Here is a 19269-nt window from a genome sequence, read left to right as displayed (position 1 = left end):
GCAGAAAAAAACCCAAACATGAAGGATGCATATATATCCATAAACTATATGTAGTTAAGGAAAAGTAAGCTATGTTATGTATACCACAAGTTTTACTGTTTGTACCTAAAACCATTTGGATGCAAAGCTCTACAACTAAGTACTGCTTTAAAGCTACAAAAAGAGCAAATAGGATTGCCAGACAATCATGTAACACTATAGCATTTGGTGGAAAAGCACTGAAAACACTCAAGCAATGCACAGGTACTCAGTTTATTAGGTGTACTCCTATTCCACTAATCTCATCATAGTACAGATTAAGCTCTTGAAATGCTTTTTCTCCTTAAATATAAGACCTTCTTAGCTTAACTTGGATTTGAGTGTTTATTTTTGGGATTCAGTCATAAATCAAAAATTGTAGACATTATAGTTCAGTGTAGAAAGAGCAGTTCTCTACTCCACCAAAGCCATCTGCCACTTTCCTGTTAGTGGCCAGAAAAGGAATCCATCTTCTTCTGAGATTTCACTGTCCACAGTTCCCTTTCAGAGTTGTCCTCTCAAAGATGAGAGATGCTCCTCACAATCTTATCCCTCTCCCTATCATACGTCAGCATACATTCCATTGATCAAGTAATCCAGCCTAGTATAATGCCTCTTTTGAAAAGATTCATGTATTTTCTTCCCAGTCAGTGCAATAACTAGCAACAAGAATATCACCCCAAAAAGCAAAGCTGCTACAAGGCTGCTTTTTTCTCCCAGCTGAGTGACACTCCTCCCTCTCAAAGGACTCCCCGGCAGATAGCTTTCTAAATCAGATGGGTCATAACCCTGAGCATTGTTTTGGAAAGCCCTGGGGGAGTCACTAGCAAACAGAGTGAAACCTGAAAAAGAGAAGAGGGTTACATGACTAGTAATGTTGGAAGAGACAACTGTTGGCTCAGGAGGGATGGCTGGTGTTCTTAGCTCTGATGAGGTAGCAGCAGATCTGGAAGTTGTGGTCACCCGCTTGGTTGTAGAAGTAGAAGCAGAATCTGTGGAACTAGAAAGAGGAACCTGAGTAACAGCAATGCTGATGGCAGGGATACCAGCCTTAGCTCTGGCAGTCGCAGTAGGTGGAAAGGTAGCTCTGGTGGTGGTGGTGATAGTAGTAAGTCTAGCATCATCAGAATGCAGAGAGGTTGTACGAGATTCCAGTTGGGTGGTACCTGTAGGCAGAGCAGTGAGAGTACTACTGCTGGGTTCAGGAACATTAGACTGAGTGGTGGGGAACAAAGCAGAGGGGTTTCCATTTTGATCAGCGAAAGACGTGTTTGGTGGCAGGTCAATTACTTTCTGCTTTGCGATGGCGTCTAAGCTCTCAGGATGTTTTGCCCTTTGATATTCAGGAAAAACTGTATGAAATTCAGTGTTGTCTAAGTGCTTGCCCATGTGGTTTGAGAGTTCAAATGCTTGATGAAAGACAGATTGTTGCAAAGCAGCAGTATGATTCTGATGGCTAGTCTGGCTGTGAGAAATAAAGGCTCCAGCATCTGAAGACGAAGAATACTCATTTGAAGAAAAGTCCTCATTTCCGAAGGATGTATCCTCTGGGGCATGGGTATCTGGAAACAGAAAGGAAACACCAGTATTTTGTTATTTTTTATTACCACAGGCTTACTCTGTATTTTTCAGTAAGAGAGATATAATGGGGGTTCAAAAACACTAATGAAACTGAGGCATCACTATCTTCCTTTCTTTAAAATATGCAGAGTGACTTCTAAATCCTGTTTGTGTCATAAGATGTGTCAGCCTCAAGCCTGGACACATCAGACCCTGACTGCAACTTCCTATAGAATTTACCCATGCAGAGCCATCATCCCAATCTGACTGTTTTATACTCATATTGCATGCATGTAAGCATTTCTTTATTTAGATTTGAAAAGCAGAGTAGGCTCATTGTCTGCAAACCATTCTCAGCCTTTGTCAGTTAAGAAGTCGGTATCACCAACCTCACTTTTATTTGTCAGATGTACACATTTCTGCCTAGCCAAGATGATTATATCCTTCCCTTTCTTGTAATACCCAAGCACCCTTTGGTTGCTTGACACAATTCAATTCACACACAAAATTGTCTTATAATACAAAGTGGCAATAATATCCCCATTTCATAGGCCATTTCATATACGTACTGATTTGTAGGAAAGACCTGAGCTCCTACTGCCATGCTAGAAGAAAGATATCGCTCCAAGAGTCTCCAACCTATTTGCAGTGAAGACCTCCACAAGAAGCAGACTACGCTTTATAATTTCTCCAGAAGTTGATACATATTCCTTGCAAAATGTGGGTGAATGTCATTTAATAGAATTTGGAAGCAAGAGTGTTATATGACAGAAATTCCACACAATCATAGCAGTTAACTGATTCTAAACAGGGATTATTTTCATTGCCACTTTGTCTAAGTAGGAACTCTTATCTAAAGGGATGGTATCTTTTCAGTTTTATTATACATGCAAAGAAGCCTACTTGGCTGCTGCTTCAATGTATATTTACATGCCTTAAGATCCCACAAAAAATAAAGTGAATAAAAAGCCCCAACCCAAAACAGCAAACCAAAAACTTCTCAATGCTTTAAACAAGAGCACAGCAAATACATCTGCAATAATAAACACCAATTTTTATCCTCACCTTCCAATCAAGCACCAGCATGTTACCAAAGTACCATCTTAAACACAGATAATGGACAGACTTAGAGGAAAGCCATACTGTGTTTTTAGAGAGTGGTTTTAAATAACAAGATGTTCAGTTATTGCACTATATATATATGCATATATAGTATATGCATAATCAGAAACTGTATGCTCAAAGACAGCCAGACTGTTTCTGCAGCTCTGGACACATTTCTACACCAGTGAGGAAATGGGCTGTCACCACCATGGAGTCAGTCACCAATTCACTTTTTCCCTGTTCCCGACGCACTCCCATGGAGCTCCCCCCTGTGTGTTTAAACAAACAGCGGATGTAGCGTGACAGCTACAAAGCACTTGCAGCATGCTATGTCATCTTCAGTTCCCTTGCCTGGGCAACAGCTAGAAAAGGATGGAACAATCCCGCAGCGTTCAAAGGACAGAAGAGGGAACACAGGGAAGCTATGTATGAGTCCCATACAGGAGTTAAGTATCACTGCTGCTCTGCAGCACTCAGATTAATTAAACTGCCCTCATTAACTAACTCTACTCCACATTTTCAGCATCAAACCTTGATTTCACAGTATTCTTTGTCTCCATTTGAGACCACCAGCTCCCAAATGCAGTGGCCCAAACCTGTCCTGTGAGAGGTACAGCAGGAGTACTAGGATAGGCTTGTTAATAAGGAAGAACTGGGACACTACACAAGTCAATCTTTAAAAAGAGATGAAAACCCCAAAGTAGTCCTGAAATCTCAAATCCAATAAGCTGCATTGCAAACTTCAGATTGTTTGCTAAAAACCAAACAGCACCTCCTGAGCATACTTTGCTAGAACCCACAGGTCCTGCATGGGTATCTTAGTGGGGTAGCAAAGGCAAGTGCCACAAAAGTACATAAACAGCAGAAACCAGAGATGTTCTTTCTTTTTTTAGCAATAGCTTTTTGCAGCTGAGTCCATGCTGAGTCCATGTTTTACTTCCCAAGCCATAGGTTGTTTCCATTAGTTAGCAGCCATAAAAGTAGTTAAAAAAGAAGAAAATTAAGTCACTGCTAACATAATAAAGTATCTTTCCTCCTCTTAGTTTGGTTTTCAGTGTAACCACATTCAGATTCTCATATGAAGGAATGACGCTTGGCAGGTTTGTCGGTGCTAGCACCACTCAGGTGAGACCTTTGAAAACTTACTAGGAACATAAACACAAGTTGGCATAATATTTCCACAATTCAATGTTCACAGAAGCTAAAAAATGCAAAATTAAAAGAGAAGGAGTACGCAACCAAGTTGTTAACTACGCATTACACTACATGCAGGATGAGATGAAAGCATATGCACGATTACATTTCTTGTTTGTTTGAAACAAGGGGAAAAAGAGCTGGAGAAAATAATAGTTACAATGATAATTTTACAGGCATGTAGTTCATTTCTTACTTTTGCCCAAATCCTGTGTGATTGTACTTGCACAAAAGTATTTGGTAATGTATGTGAATAATCTTTCTACATCCTGCTGTTGCATAGTTCCTCTTGGAAAAGTTCTCTTCTTCAGCAAAGGATCAGTCTCTGGAAATAAGAACTATCTGCTCTCAAGCAGCCCCACTGAAAGCACCTTGTAAGCTCTTGGCAGGAGGATAGTCTATCAGTTTCTTATCTCAACAGTTCAAACAGGTTTAACACAAGTCAACATCAGTCAACAAGTACAGGTTACTATAAAAATCCCACACATGACAGCAAGAAATTTCTGAGGATGCAGCCCACATGCCATAAAGCTGAGTTTAGGCAGTTTGCATCTGTGCTTCAGGTTCCCTGACTGAAAGCAGAAAATAACCATTACTATTGCCATCACAACAACATCACAGTGATGCTCCAAGGCTTGCCCAGCATTTGCTCAATATTGCTGACCACATGTATATGGTGTTCACCAGTGTAGGATGGTTCCTTGGAATACAGAGATGGCTACAAGGGCATCGTCCATTGCTTTCAGTGATACTCTTCAGCATTATGTACAGGAATTCTTCCTTCTTGAATACACTAACATGGAAGCAGCTTCTTTTTGGTTTAAGCAAGAGAAAATTATGAGTTCTGAATCTAATGTGAATGAATTTCATAAGGGTCAGGATGTTACTCCAGTGAGTCAGAGTCCACACATGAGCTCACCACACACCTGGCCATCCAACATCCATAAAGCAAAAGAGCATAATTTTCAAGCTACTGTTATTTACCTCTAGTTATTTTGTAGCTCACAAGTCCTGTTGCTGGTTTCATTGGGCAGGCCTCAGTGCTAGGGCAGTAAAACAGGTAGCAGTTTGGATGTGCACTTGTCCTTCGAGCATCAAAAATCACCAGATTGCACTTCTTGTCTCCTGCAAAGCATGATAAAGACATTCAGCAACTAGAGCTTTTATAGAGTCTTGATTATGAGCTCTAGTTTGTTAAATTTTCTTCATGTGAGTAACAGGAAAAGTATGGACATAACATTCCTACAGGAAAACTAGCCCAGGACTGCAAAAGAATGGCCTGGGGCCAATACACAGAAGGTCACACCTTCCTCTTCCTGTACAGATGAATTTAGGAAAATAATGAGTCTAATCCCTCACCTTCCCCTTGCTCCTACCACACTGGCACCACTTTATAATTTCTTGCTTACAAATCCTGATAAATTGGAGAACCTCCTCAATATGCTCATGGGGGAGGAAATTATTTATACACTTTTCCTTATCACGTCCCAGGAATTGCTTGGCTCATTCCTGCTTGTGGGGCCACCTTTACCACGTCATTTCTACTTGCCTCTCTAGGGCTCCAAAAGCTTGATGCAAACCAGTGGTCTCAGAGAAGGGTAAGCACTCACTTTTTCTTCCTTTAAACGTAGTGTAAAATGTCAGTTACTTTTACTAAATGCCAGTTACTCAGTGCATCTGCTAACCACAGCTTACACATCTGAGCCTGGTGATCTGAGGGGTTTTAACATTTAAAACTACCGCTGTTTCTTTGCTGCAACTGTTTTCCTGAGCACTGCGGGGTCCTGCACCGAGATCATTCCTCACGCTCGGCGAAGCAGGCTCAGCAGCCGCAATCTGTTACTAATCGCAGCGCGCATGGAGGGATAAATTAACGTTTCTACGCTGAATACAGAGGACAGCACTCGAGTAGCACACGAGCCCTACTCCCTATGTCATTTCCCAACAGAGAGGGCCAGGGAGGAATGGGTTACCTGAGATCTTTACCCCCGAGCAGCAGGCGCGGACACAAGCCTCGGAGGCTGGGACGTACATGGGCTCCGCTCCCCGGACGCCTTTGGGCAAGGAGAGGTTGATATCGATGATGGTGTTTTCCATCCTCTCCGCGGAGCACTCCCGGCCCGGGGGTGGCCCTGCCATCACACCGGTGACCACCAGCAGGCACACCGGCCACCGCCCGCTGCCGGGGGACATGGTCCCTCGGGTCCGGGGCTCTGCCGGGGCCGCCTCTTCTCCGACACAACCCGGACGGGAAAGCAGCAGCAAGGAATCGGCGGCTGCCCCGGGCCGCCGGTACGTCCGGGAGGAGGGACGGAGGGAGGCGGGCCTGGGCCGCATGCCTGCCCTCCTGCCCCCGCCTCCTGCCCGCAGTCCCGGCGTGGCTGCAGTGATGCCCCCGCGCTTTCAGCCGTCCGCAGGCCCAGGGGCTCGTCCCGACAGTCGGGGGCAATGGAAAAACCACCCATAGAAACTCTTCAGGTGGAGGCGGTGGGGGCCGGGCGGGTGTGTTTCTGCCTGCAGCCTGACCTGCCGCTCCTCCGAGATCCGGTTTTGGAGGCTGTATTAAAGCGATTAATATGTATATCCTGGTCTAAATGCACATGTGTGTATTTTAATGTGTAAGCGTCTCTTTACTACCTGAGTAATCCTTCAAATAATAGCCAAGCACAGGGTGTTTGCTGAAAGGGTGTTGTACGGACAAGCCTGTCTGCTGGAAGCATGGACTGGCGGCTTATCCCTCAACAGCCTTAGTGCAATGGCTTGCTTAAGTAATGTTTTCACTGGGAAATCTTTATCTTTCATTTCCTCTTTGCTTTGTTGGCGTTTTTGTTTGTTTTGGTTTGGCTTTCTTTGGAGGAGAGAGAAACATAATGTTTCAGAATAAAACTGACCCAGAGCGTAAGGAGTGCAAGGGATAAAAAGATTTTAAGATATATTCCTCTTTTTCAGGTCTCTCATCTTTAAAAGGATGAGCATGCTATGAATAGTTAGAATAATACAGTTGTCTGTAAATAAAATACATTTTCTTTTTAACAGTGGTCCATTACCTGAAGAGATACCAAAGGGCAGGTTATTTTACACATGGTAATGGTTTGGGTAGTATAATGAAACCAGAGTCTGGTTGTGTCTGACAATCATCTACTGTCTATGTGAAAGAATCTCATAGAATCACAGACTACCAGGTTAGAAGGGACCTTAAGTCTCACATGGTCCAACCTTTCTAGGCAAAGCACGACCTAGACTAGACGTCCTAGCACCCTGTCCAGCTGAATCTTAAAAGTGTCCAATGTTGGGGAATCCACTGCTTCCCTGGGGAGAGTATTCCAGGGGCCTGTTGTTCTCATTGTAAATATTTTTCCTTGTGTTCAGTTGGAATCTCCCCAGGAGAAACTTGTGCCCATCACCCCTCATCGTTTCCATGCAGCTCCTTGTAAAAAGACAGACTCCACCTTTGTAGCCAGCCTTTAAATACTGAAATAGGGTGGTAAGTTCTCCTCTGAACCTTCTTTTCTGAACAAACTCAGCTCTCTCAGCCTTTCCTCATAGGCAGGCTTCCCAGTCTTTTGCTCATCTTTGTGGCCCTTCTGTGGATCCCCTCCAGCCTGTCCACAGATTTTTGTATAACGGGGAAAGAAACAGAAATTGAAGTGAAACTTCTTCCTTCTCTGAGATCCCTAGAAGGGGCACAGTGCCAGCAGCAGCAGTGGGGCACATCCTGCTCCATGTTGCCTGCCCTTCACCATGCCTAACACCATGGACCCAGGCCAAGGGATGAGTGGCTGACTTGTTCTTCATGCTCAGTCAGTTCCTGTCTCCTTTGCTAATACAGCTTTGTGTTGGCTTTTATTTGGACATCAGTGCTGTAAGAGGCTGAGCTCATCATCTCATTGCACATCAGATGGCCAATTTGGGGCAATTTTTAATGTTTTACTGTGACTCTTGCATTCTTGGTATTTTCTCCTGAGCTTTTCACCTGCATTTGTTTAAGAAAACATGTAGTTCTCAGTTTTGGAAATGTAGAGGAATGCTTTTGGTAGCCGGGTGTCCCTTTCTTCATAAGCTGGTACAATTATTTTCGTTGTTAAAATGCTCTAAGAGAATGTGAACATTTTAAGAGTCACCTATGAACTGTGTCACACAGTGAATGACCTATGGGACTGAATACCAACAGCAAGTACAATATACTGCCTGTGCTATGCATTGGGCAGAGTCCCAGCTGCCATCTGCATTTGCATACATAGTGGTGGTAGAAAAAGCCAAGCTTAAAGAAGCTGAAAAGAAAAAAGGCTAAATGTCTGGGTGGAGTAGTTGTAACTGAAAGGTTCTTCACTGGGACTGCTGGGATAGTGTTAAGGGTTAGGGGTGTCAGGGTACCAGAATGATAGTGACTGTGAAGACCTGTGCAGAGACGACTGTGTGAGACAGGCGTAAATGATTATGGGAATATGAAAAGGGCTGATGTGATATATGATTATAGGGAAAAAGAGAGCATGGGATGACATGATTGCATATTTTGAGTACTGAGTATATTGAATATACTAAGTCATAAGGGGAAAATTAAACAGATAAGAAATGGCATAAGATATTTGCCAAAGTCCTTAAGTTACTTGGGTTATGGTAATATAGGTAAAATATCAGATGTATATATTCTAATGTAGATAGAGCTGTGCACTGTTTCAGGTACATTCAGTTAGGCACTTGATACGGAATGCCACAGAGGACTTGCATTATATCCACATCAGAAACAAAATAAATAATTAATCTACACATTTAACACACCAATATACACCTTTATTTTAAAAATGGTTTCCATGTGGTAGACACACGTTGTTTGACAGATAAATTAAATCTCCTTGGGGTGGTGATGCACAGCAAATTCACACTTTCAAAATAATATACGGAAACACTTCAGAGAGGAGTGAGTTGTCCATTACACAGGAGAAGAAGGGATGTGAATTGAAGGTAAACTTGCTGATGCAAAGCACCTAATTTAAACATTTGTCTGAGACAGATAATGTCAAATGACCTACGGCAGGCACTGGTTAGGCTGTAGTCCTACAGATGTCATGCACTTCAGCTGTAAAGGCTGCATTTATGTTTAAACACTGCTGGTCCTCCCGTACAAGCCACTGAGACTACTCGTGAGTGTGACTTTATGTGTGTGCATGTTGCAGGTTAGGAACTTGAGTTTGTAAACTGACTTGTGCCAACAATAGTTGGTTCTTCCCCCCAAATAATTATATTGTTTTCATACTATTTACTTGTTATTTTGGCAGGAATTGAGCAGCTGTTCAGGTAGTTGAAAGAAAGGTCTGTTATTATTAGGTTACAAAAGCAGAGTAGTGCCTACAGCTAGCAAAAGGTGATGTTGGACTGGGATTGCCTTCCCACAGCCTTGACCTCGGTAACAGCTGTGAGCCTCAGTTCCCATGAGATGGTAGAATTATTTTTGTGTTAAATACAATCCTGGTGGCAATTAGCAAAGGCAGCCAAGAGAAATGATACTGAGTTCAGTGCAGAGCTTTTGATGATGCTGGGCATCATGCATGAGCAGGGAACAGACTCAGTCAGCAGCTAGCACACACAAGCCCTGTTCTGTATTTTATTCCTTATTCCATTCTGATGGATGCCCCATCCGTGGCAGTGTTCAGGGCCACATTGGACAGGGCTTGGAGGAATCTGGTCTAGCAGAACGTGTCCCTGTCTCTGGCAGGGAGGTTGGCCTAGGTGACCTTTCAGGTTTCTTCCAACCCAAACCAGTCTGTGATTGTATGATGTTGCAATGATTTATAGGCAATTCTTCTGTCACAGACATTTGTGTGGCTTCTTTTCCAATGTGTCAGATATGAAAACAGTAAGTCTGAAATCTCAGTATATGTTTCCTTTACCTGCCTCCCAGCACAATGATAGAGAGAGTTGGGATGGCTGTTTCCTGCATGTGACTCTGCTGGGGCCCTGCTGCAGGCAACAGGCTGCAGTTTTAGGGGAGGGTTGATGCCTGTGAGCCCACCAAGCAACACATGGGAGAACAGCATGGCCCACCTGCCAGGGTTTGCTTTACAGAGTCACAGAATCGTTCTGGTTGGAAAAGACGTTTAGGATCATTTATCGGGCAGTATGAAATGATTACCCAGCACACTGGGGTTTAAAGGGTTTGACTTAGGGAAATTAATAGAGAATCAGAGGGTTGGAAAGGACCATCAAAGCTCACCTAGTCCAATCCCCCTGCAATGAGCATCTTCAACTAGATCAGATTGCTCAGAACCATCATCCTTGAATGTCTGAAGGGATATCGCATCCACCACTACTCTGAGCAACCTGTGCCAGTGTTTTACCACCCTCATTGTATCTGTTCCTCGCCTCCAGCCTGAATCTCCCCTCTTTTCGTCACCCCTTGTCCTGTTGCAACAGGCCATGCTAGAAAGTATCTCCCATCTTTCTTATAGGCACCTTTTAAGAACTGAAAGGCTGCTGAGGTCTCCCCGGAGCTTTCTCTTCAGCAGGCTGAACAACCCCAACTCTCACAGCCTTTCCTCATAGGAGAGGTGCTCCAGGCCTTTGATTACTATACCCGTAATTAAAGTTATGTTAGCAGTGTTTTATCCCGAGCCGTGCTCGCTCCCCGCCCCGTTCCCCTCAGCTCCGCCTGCTCAGCGTGCACAAGGCCCGACCTGAGGCCCGGCTCCCTCACAGCCGCCGCCGCTTCCCGTTGGCCGCGGCCTCCGCCCCCCAGCGGAGCCCCGCCCGCCGCGCCGGGCGGAGCCTGCCTGTGACCCGGGCGCGGACGCCGGCCGGCGCAGCCGGAAGCCCCGTGGGCGGGCGGCGGTGGCGGCCCGGGGGAGCCCCGCTGTCCCCCGCGCTGCAGGAGGGCGGGGAGGCAATGGGAGCGGAGCACAGCGCGGAGGCCGAGAGCCGCGCGGGCGAGCCCAGCACCTCAGGTGGCTGCTCGGGGCGGGCGGGGAGCGGGGTTCACTCCGGAGGGAGGGGATGCGGTGGTGCGGAGCTCGGCTTCGCTGAAGGGGCCTGGCGGCGGAGGGGTGGGTGCGGTGGGGAAGGGAACGGCTTCGGTTTGCCTTGCGAGGCTGCAGCTGGCTGCGGCCCGGCCGTTCCTCTGGGCGGGCGGGAGGGAGAGCGCCGGGCCTTGTTCGGGCGGCACCGCCTGGGTCGGGGGAGGCAGAGGCGGTGGGTGAGGGCCCTGTGCCTGGTGGTGGGCATGGAACGCGGGGAGCGGCGTGCAGAGCTCGGGGGGCAGTAACAAGGAGTGTGTCAGTGGGGCAGGTGTGCCATGACCTGCTGTTCACGGGTGTTGGCAGACCTGTGCTGAACATCGTGTGTTCGTAAAGGGGGTAAGGGAGCTTGTGGTACTTCGGTGGTCTCAGTAATGTGCTTATGCTGTAAAAAATGAACCTGAGCTGTGTTAAATATAGTGACAGTCGCCTAGGGTTGAATTCTGATGGAATCTCCTTGATTTGATTGTTCCATTTACCTCACGTATCCTTCCAGCATCTCCATCACCAGCCAAGCAGCGAGCAAAAATGGATGACATTGTGGTGGTAGCCCCAGGGACACAGTCTTCCCGGAATGTCAGCAATGATCCCGATGTCATAAAACTGCAGGAAATTCCAACTTTCCAGCCCCTTTTGAAAGGTAAGCTATTGTTCTTCCACTGTTTTGAAAGGCCTTATTTTTTCATTTTGTGCCTAATGGAGTGTGTGTTTTGTGTATACCAAGGTTCCTGCTGATGTTCATGCTTCCATGTGTATTTTTCTCTACTTGTCTTGTTTCAAGACTTACTTTAATTATTTGCAGCCTTCTAAATAGTGTGGGAACTGATTTAGAGATGTGCTGGTAATGCTCACTGCAGTGGGCCCATCTACTGTGAAGATACTACAGCTCCAAGCGTGCCAGCTTGCCCTGTACCACTGGTTGATGAGAGGTGCTGTGCTATATTCTGATGTATAACGGACTGCAGTCTCCAGTTTGGCTCTGGGCTTTTAACGACATCTGTGTGTTACTTTTTCAGAGGCATAGTTACCTGTGTATGGGTGCAGTTGCTTGAAATCAGGATTATCTTGTGGGAGTTTATAACACAGAGCAGATTTTGTTCTTGTTTTGTGGGGTGGGTGGGCTGAGGCTAGTGTGGTTCCTTGACCCCTGTGTTGATAGCATCCCTTTGTATGAGTGGACTTTGTAAATTCCCTCTGTCTTTTTGCTTTGGTTTGTTTTCTCCCAGGCTTTTTCTATTTCTCCTCCTGCATTCTTTGTTCCTTCCGTTCAAAGGGAAGTGAAGATTTAAACTGGAGTTGTCAAGCCTACAGTTACCAAAAACTCTGCATTTTGTAGTCTGGCTTCTAGCTACCTCTTTTTGTGGAGACCATGCAGTGTGCTTAGTATCTGAAAGCTCCTTAGGAAAGAAGTTGTCTGGAGCAGCCTGCTGCTGAGCTCCTCTCACTTGAAACAGTGTGGGTTGGCAAACTTGTGTGAGTGGACACTCGGTGAGGCAATGCTTTCTGAAAATGCGAGGCTTGCTGTGCATGCATACCTTGGCTGCAGCACCTGCTTGTGCCTGCGATGACAGAGAGGAAGGAGTTGGGATGTTTAGCCATCCCTGCTACTGGGAGAAATGGTGTGGCTTCATACAGCAGAGGGTTTAGGCACTACTGGTTTGAGTGTCACTGGTTCATGCATGGCCACTGGGAAGATAGGGTAGCCACTTTGCCCCACAGGCATCTCTAGAGGTAATGTAACATCACATCACTTTTTGGACAGAAACTCTTTTGTTTGGTTGGTTTTCTTTTTTTCTTGTGTCTACTGGACGCAGACCTTGGAACATGACTAGAACTTGGAACATGGATGCTATGATAGCCCATTGGGACAGATATTTATTATGTACTGCTTCATAGGCGTCTAGATGTGTGTAGCACTGACCACTGTTTCCAGCAGAAGGGGCAGAAAGATAGGCCACTGTCGTGGTTTAAACACAGTCAGCCACACAGTCTCTTTCTCACCCCCCAAATCTTTCTTTCCTTCCCTCCCCACCTCCCTGCTCCCAGAGGGATGGGAAGGAGAATTGAAAGAATGTAACTCCCATAGTTTGAGATAAGAGCAGTCCAGTAACTAAGGTATAATGTAAGTCACTACTGCTACCACCAATAATAATAATAATAAAGGAAATAACAAGGGAAGAGAATACGATACCATCCCCTGAAACGAGCCTGACCCAGAAGAGAGCGAGCCCTTCCTGGTAACTCCCAGTTACTTCCCCGGGCATGATGTGCTGTGGTATGGAATACTTCTTTGGCTAGTTTGGGTCAGGTGTCCTGTCTCTGCTTCCTCCTGGCTTCCCCTCCTCCCTGGTAGAGCATGAGGCTCAGAAAGTCCTTGGTCAGAGTAAACCTTACTGAACAGCAACTAAAAACATTGGTGTTATCAGCGCTGTTCCAAGGCTGAAAGTCAAAACACAGCACTGCACCAGCTGCTAAAGAGGAGGAAAAGGACTGCTACTGCTGAACCCAGGACAGCCACTAAATTGGAGAAAACCAAACATGGATGTTTTGGGGGCTGGTATTCCAGTCCCTCTTCAACCAAGGATAGAATGTGTGTGTTAATTATACTGCTGAGGGTTTTTTTAGCTTTACAGAGAGTGATACTGAAATCTGTATCTGATTTACTTCTGACACTTTCACTACCATTTTAGAATGGACTGTTAAGGTCACTGGTGCTGGTACAGCGTTCCTATCAGCTGCAGGCTGGATCATTACGGGTGGGCAGAACATGCTTTGTTGGAGTCCTGCCTTGTATAAAAAGCAGAACCTGGATCTTGCCAGTGGCAGTTTAGAATGTAAGTGATGGAACAAATCCAGAAAAGAAATAAGGAAGTTTTAATTTGAAAAACCAAATTAGAAGGTGCATTAACATCCAATACTGAGTTGTTTGTGTATGCGAAAGAACGCAGTGACGAAGAGTTTCAGTTCCCCACAGCCTTAAATGTGGTGAGTGAATCTGGGTTGCACAAGAGCTGTGGAAGTACTGGAAACTGGGGTTTGTGATTGCTTCCAGAGGCGGTGTTCCTGCGTGGGTGTTTAAGGTGCAAGGATACAGGGCTGGAGGTGGGAAGTGAGAAATAAGAGATAGTAGCCACATGGCTAAGAAAAAGATTGGAAGGCAGTGCATAGATGGCCAGTGCAGGTCCTTTAACTCCTAAACATGCATGCATTATTTGGTGGGAAGTTGTCTTGGTCACCGAGATGCTTTTTCTAGTCTTACTGTGGACCTGAAGCTGTGTGTGTATGATGCATACCTTTTTCTATCGGTTTGCCTGCTGAATTTCCTTGAGTCTCTGGAGATGTGGTGACATCTGGTGACTGCTTCGGAGTATTGCATGCTTAATCACTTCTGTGATTAAGATATGCACATAAAGATAAGGCTTTTTCAGCCTCAGATACTTCTTATTACTTGAAAGCAGTGTGGGCTATTGAGTGAGTTGGCTCTTGAGAGACCCCAGATCTTCCACAGGCCCGCTTGAGAAGATTTCTTGTTTGGACTGTTTTTTTATGTGTATTCTTAACATGTAAGGTAATATTGGATAAAGAAGGGTACTGTAGATCTTCTAGGAGCTAATACTAAAAACTTGTTTTTTTTTGATCTACCAGCTTGGAAAGCTGAAGAGGTGAACTTAGAGCCCTTGTGGGCTTCATTATTCTTTTCACTTTCTCCTTGGCTAAGCAAAGCCAAGGGATTTTATTTTGCTTTTAAATCTCAAAAGAAGCCAAATACTTAATGAACTGGGGAAACATGTAGTCATGAAGAGACTGTTCTTGAGAACCAAAAGCATTAGTCTCTTTTAGCTGTATTGAATTGAGTTTGTGATCAATAAAGCTGGAGGTCTTTAGCATTGTACACTCTCACTTGGAAGCAAATGCCAGTGTCATGTCTGTTACATCTTTCATACTAGGTTTTCCTTGACTTCTGCAGCAAATATTGCACCTCAGTTACAGCTATGACTCTGTAGGGTCCTTCTGAGTAATGTTTGCCTTCTTTGAAGTTGTGTTGTGGTTACTGAGCATGTGTAATAAGCATCATTTGAGAGGTCAGCATCTAAGCTTCTGCTTATTCCAGTGTTTGAACCTGCTGGACACGGCTGGTTGGGGCAAGTACTACTGTCTTGAAGTAGCTGTGTTGCCCCTCCTACAGTGAGTCAAGAACTGGAGTGTGTCGTTTTTATAATGGTAGGGAATGCCTTCTCTGGGCTATATTCACATGGACAGAGAGGGAAGAGTTTCCCCTAACAGTGGGGTTAGGAAAGATCCCTGGGGAGGACTGTTACATTGCCATTTGCCAACATCAAATCCCAGTCGCACTCGAACTGAGAGGAGAAGAAAGCATACTCTACTTGTAAGGAATATACCTGGGAGTGAAGTGCTTGAAGCTGCTATATATTTGGAGTACACAGAGGTCATGCATGCATATTTCTTTAACTTTTATGCAAAAAAAAATCTGGTAGAAATGTTAGAAGAGGACTTCACTGTTTGATAAAACAAGAGGATGGCTTTTGATTACTTTTTAGTGAAAGGAAAATGTATAATCTACACTCCTGGCAGCAACAGAGGAAGTCTCCAACTTTCTCCTTGGTTGCCAGCACTCCTTGTAGAGACCTCTTTGTAAGCGATACACAACAAATGTGATGTGCTGTTTCTTTACTTTGTGTGGATTCCTGAGGGTATTTTGCATGAAAATGAAACTTCTATCTGTTCATCCCTGACTCTTATGGTCTATTCATAGCATGAAGTCGTTGCCAGCTGTGTATAAAATCAAAGTCATCTAGTCTGAGTAATAATTTCAAAATAGTGATACTTTTGTAGGTTATGCACAAAGCAGCCCATCATAAGAAGGTGTTAGGAAAATACCTAAAAACGCAATTTTCTGTGTGGTTGTGACTGCAGAAAGTTCACAAAATATTACAGTGTAGGACTGCTGAGAACTTACTGGATCTGTGAAGTGTCACGTCTGACTGGAGATTTGGCTTTTATGACCAGGAGATCCTCTGAGAATTGAGGACTGTTGGCAAGAGATGGGATCCACTTGGCAAAGTGCATTTACAGCATCTTTACCAACAGGTGAGCCAACGTGAAACAAGAGTGTCAAATTAAGGATGATTAAAGACCACAGTTAAGTGAGGAAGGAGTGGACAGGATTAAAAAGTGAATGATGAATATTTTTTTCCATGCAGTTTTTCTTGTTAATTCATGTAAGATGGATGGGGTAAGGAATTGAACACTGTTACAGAGCTTCCCAAAGCTTTTGGAAAGGTGTTTAGGTTTTAAGTTTGTGCTGTGAAAACAGAATGCTCACTGTGTTCTTCCAGAGGGCATCAGCATCTCAAGCCTCAAGAAAGGTGAGGTCAGTCTATCTTGTAGCCGTGAAGTGTTACAGTAAACAAAAAAGGTGGATACAAAGAAAGGATCTATTGCTGTGTGTTACTAATATAGAAGAGACTGTTCAAGAACTAGTCATCCATGTACAGATACAATTCCTATTCTGAGCTAAGGTCAGCAAGACCTAAGGCACAAACAAAAGCTTGATAGTAGGAACAAAAGCTTTGACAGGTGTATTGTTAAGCACACATTAAGCTAAGACCTGTCAAGACATGAATTAGAAGTAAATGAATAGGTTATGGCTAACCCAGTGAGATCATTCCTTACCATGCTGTCCATTATCCATATTTACATTGCTTCTTTATTTATCAATAAATATATTTCACAAATTAAAAACCAAGCTCTTTACTCTGAAGAGTCTAGGGTACTGTTTACCTAGCAGTAATGTAAGAAAGAAACTGAAGTTACATGGCAGAAAGAGTCTTGAAAGATAGGTCCAGCATAAGGAGTGTCTTTTTTATCTCTCGGTATGGTTTAAAGTGACAACTTCGCAGTGATATTTTTATTCTAGGTGGTGCACATCTTCAGCAGAGAAGTAAAAGGAGATGCTGAGAAATTTTCTGTGAGAGAGAACAGTGGTAAAACTTGTGCTGCTGTACTGATGCTGTGCTGATACTCTGTTGTCCTTCAGTCACAGGAAACATAAGCTTGTGTTAGCCAGCTTGAAAGGATTGTTTATACCTTTATAATTTTTTTATGAGGTCACTTGTTTCAGGCATGACAACTACTTGTCTGAAAAATATCAGTGTATTTATCTTTCTAGCATAGCAAGTAGTGGCAGGATGGGTATTTAGAGTTTATTGGCTTTAAAGCAGTGTATTTGATCACATCTCATTCTTCAGTATTTTATGCTGATTTACATCCTCTCTTTTTTCCCCTTACTCCACAGTATGTTGCTTCTTCCATTCTCTTGTCTTGGGAATTTAGCTAATAGGATATGGTAGTAAATTTTGTTCCTGTAATTCTTTGCTCCTTCCAGTACTTCAACCCATTTTAGTTCTGCCATTGTATCTTACATGGAGGATCTGTTTATTGCCCGCTTCAAAGTACTGCTGAGGGCATAGGGCTCCAAGAGAATTTGCAGTGTCCAGGTTTGTTGGATGGAGCCCTTGCTCATTTTCATATACCTTGTTACAAGCACTAAGCAAGCTGGGCAGAAAGAAATACCAAGAATGATAATGTGGATGCACATCTGCTGGTGGGTTGTTTATTTGTTGGTTGGTTTTGTTGTTGTTGTTGTTTTGTTTTGGTTTGTTTTTCCTTTTAAATTAGTTATTTTATTTATTTAGGCTTGTGGACCTGTTTTCTGTGTTATAGAGAGCTGTCCCTCTGTTATGGCTTTATGACTTGAAACTAGCTCCTGAAAACACAACCTAGAAGATGCGTCAGTTGTGAGGGAAGGAACTTTCCTTTCAAAAGTAGCTGGAGGAGAGGAAGATGATGATGATGTCCTATTTCCATGCATTCTTCAGTGGTTTGACTATTTGGAGACCTGGACTAACTCAATTTTATGTGTGAGAAGATTTGAGTCTGTGGTTAGGTATTATCCAGACAATAGGCTCAGCACTGGTTGGAAGAGTACTGGGGACTCTGGATACTCAATTTTCTATCTTTCCCCCCCATCCCTTAGCAAGCTGTTCCACACTGTGTTGCATCATCTGTGCATTGGCAGATTAACAGAATGAGTGTGAGCATATCTGCTTTGGCAGACTGGCCTCCTCTTTCTGGGGTAGGTACCCTTGAGCTCCAAGTAGCTGTGGCTCCCATTTGGAACTCCACAGGCATGTATGGCTCCTCCCCGCCATCTTGCTCCATGTGAATAAATTTTGCTGGTCACCTCAAGTCATCTGCAGATTGTCCTTCCTTTACCTTCACAGAGCTTCTGTGAGAGAGCTCTTCAGCTGCTCTGTGTGGCTCTTGTGGTGCAGCTATCCTTTGGATACATTAGAAGATGTGCTGAAGGAAAATACAATGTTGTAAGGAGTTAACCATGTCCTGGCTTATAGATTTGCCACACACTTTGAGGAAGAGTACCTGCATGTTCACCAGTATACCTTCAAATCGTTATTAACTGGTTAAGGTGAAATTAAAGTAATTATTTCTAACATCAAAAATACATAGTATAATTAGGAATGGTTAGAGATGGTGTGATTTCTTAATGTCAAGAGGAGACTGGAAATCAGATGCATGTGACTGATAATGTACAGGAGTTAATGTGCTCTGCTGGAGTGTTGCTGATGAATCTTTCTAGGCCCCTTCCTACCTCACGGTCTATGATTCTGTAAGAAGAAAATGAGCTAGACATACCAAAGGTCATGTTGCCGTTACTCTCATAACAGATCTGCCATTAGAAATTGGTAAAACTGTGTCCTGGTTTTGGCTGGGATACAGTTAATTTTCTTCCTAGTAACTGGTAGACTGCTGTGTTCTTTCTTAATGCTGATAACACACTGATGTTTTAGTTGTTGTTTAGTAGCACTTATTCTGGTCAAGGACTTTTCAGTCTCTCATGCTCTGCCAGTGAGGAGGGGCACAAGAAGCTAGAAGGGAACAACCTTAGAGGTTTCATACTTACCTGTCTGTTTATATACTCTGTATTAAATAACCACAAGCTAGGAAGATTTGTAGCTCAGAAGAAGGGATTGGAGACCAAGATGTGCACTACTGCCTTCACTCTCGTTCTCCTCCTTTTACTTATCCACCTCCCTCTTAGTTATTCCTTGGTCTTGCATACTGTGCTAAGGGGCTCCAGACAGCCTTTGTCATGCGCTGCTGAGATGCTGCTCAGCCTTCATAAAACTGTGGTCATCTTTGGCATACTCTGTGGCAGTGTCTGTCTGTCTATCTACCTATCTTTATTATGGTGGAAACTATCCTCCAGCCATCTTAAGACACTTGAGAACTTATGAAGATTGTGCTGCAGTGGTGTGAGTGCCTTTAGTGGGCTGATGTCTTGGCT

General features: G+C 44.1%; 2 protein-coding genes across 2 annotated transcripts in view; one reads left to right on the top strand and one right to left on the bottom strand.

Annotated features, from left to right (window-relative positions):
- Window positions 1-233: 233 nt before the first annotated feature.
- MANSC1 (MANSC domain containing 1) lies at window positions 234-6327 on the bottom strand. The gene is made up of 3 exons (XM_005148018.4): window positions 5850-6327; window positions 4861-5001; window positions 234-1580 (listed from the first exon to the last, which is right to left on the bottom strand). The coding sequence occupies exons 1-3, from the start codon at window positions 6211-6213 to the stop codon at window positions 580-582; spliced, it is 1506 nt and encodes a 501-aa protein (XP_005148075.4). The 5' UTR covers window positions 6214-6327; the 3' UTR covers window positions 234-579.
- A 4340-nt stretch (window positions 6328-10667) lies between these two features.
- Window positions 10668-19269, top strand: part of BORCS5 (BLOC-1 related complex subunit 5) — a 66741-nt gene continuing 58139 nt past the window's right edge. The window contains exons 1-2 of the mRNA XM_005147982.3: window positions 10668-10814; window positions 11380-11523. Coding sequence (XP_005148039.1) covers window positions 10757-10814; window positions 11380-11523 — 202 coding nt within the window. The 5' untranslated portion in view covers window positions 10668-10756. The remainder of the gene's footprint in view (window positions 10815-11379; window positions 11524-19269) is intronic.

Source organism: Melopsittacus undulatus, chromosome 5, assembly GCF_012275295.1.
Source record: "Melopsittacus undulatus isolate bMelUnd1 chromosome 5, bMelUnd1.mat.Z, whole genome shotgun sequence".
NCBI classification, from domain to species: Eukaryota; Metazoa; Chordata; class Aves; order Psittaciformes; family Psittaculidae; genus Melopsittacus; species Melopsittacus undulatus.
Note: the sequence above shows the minus strand (reverse complement) of the source record. Positions and strands in the feature narration are given on the sequence as shown.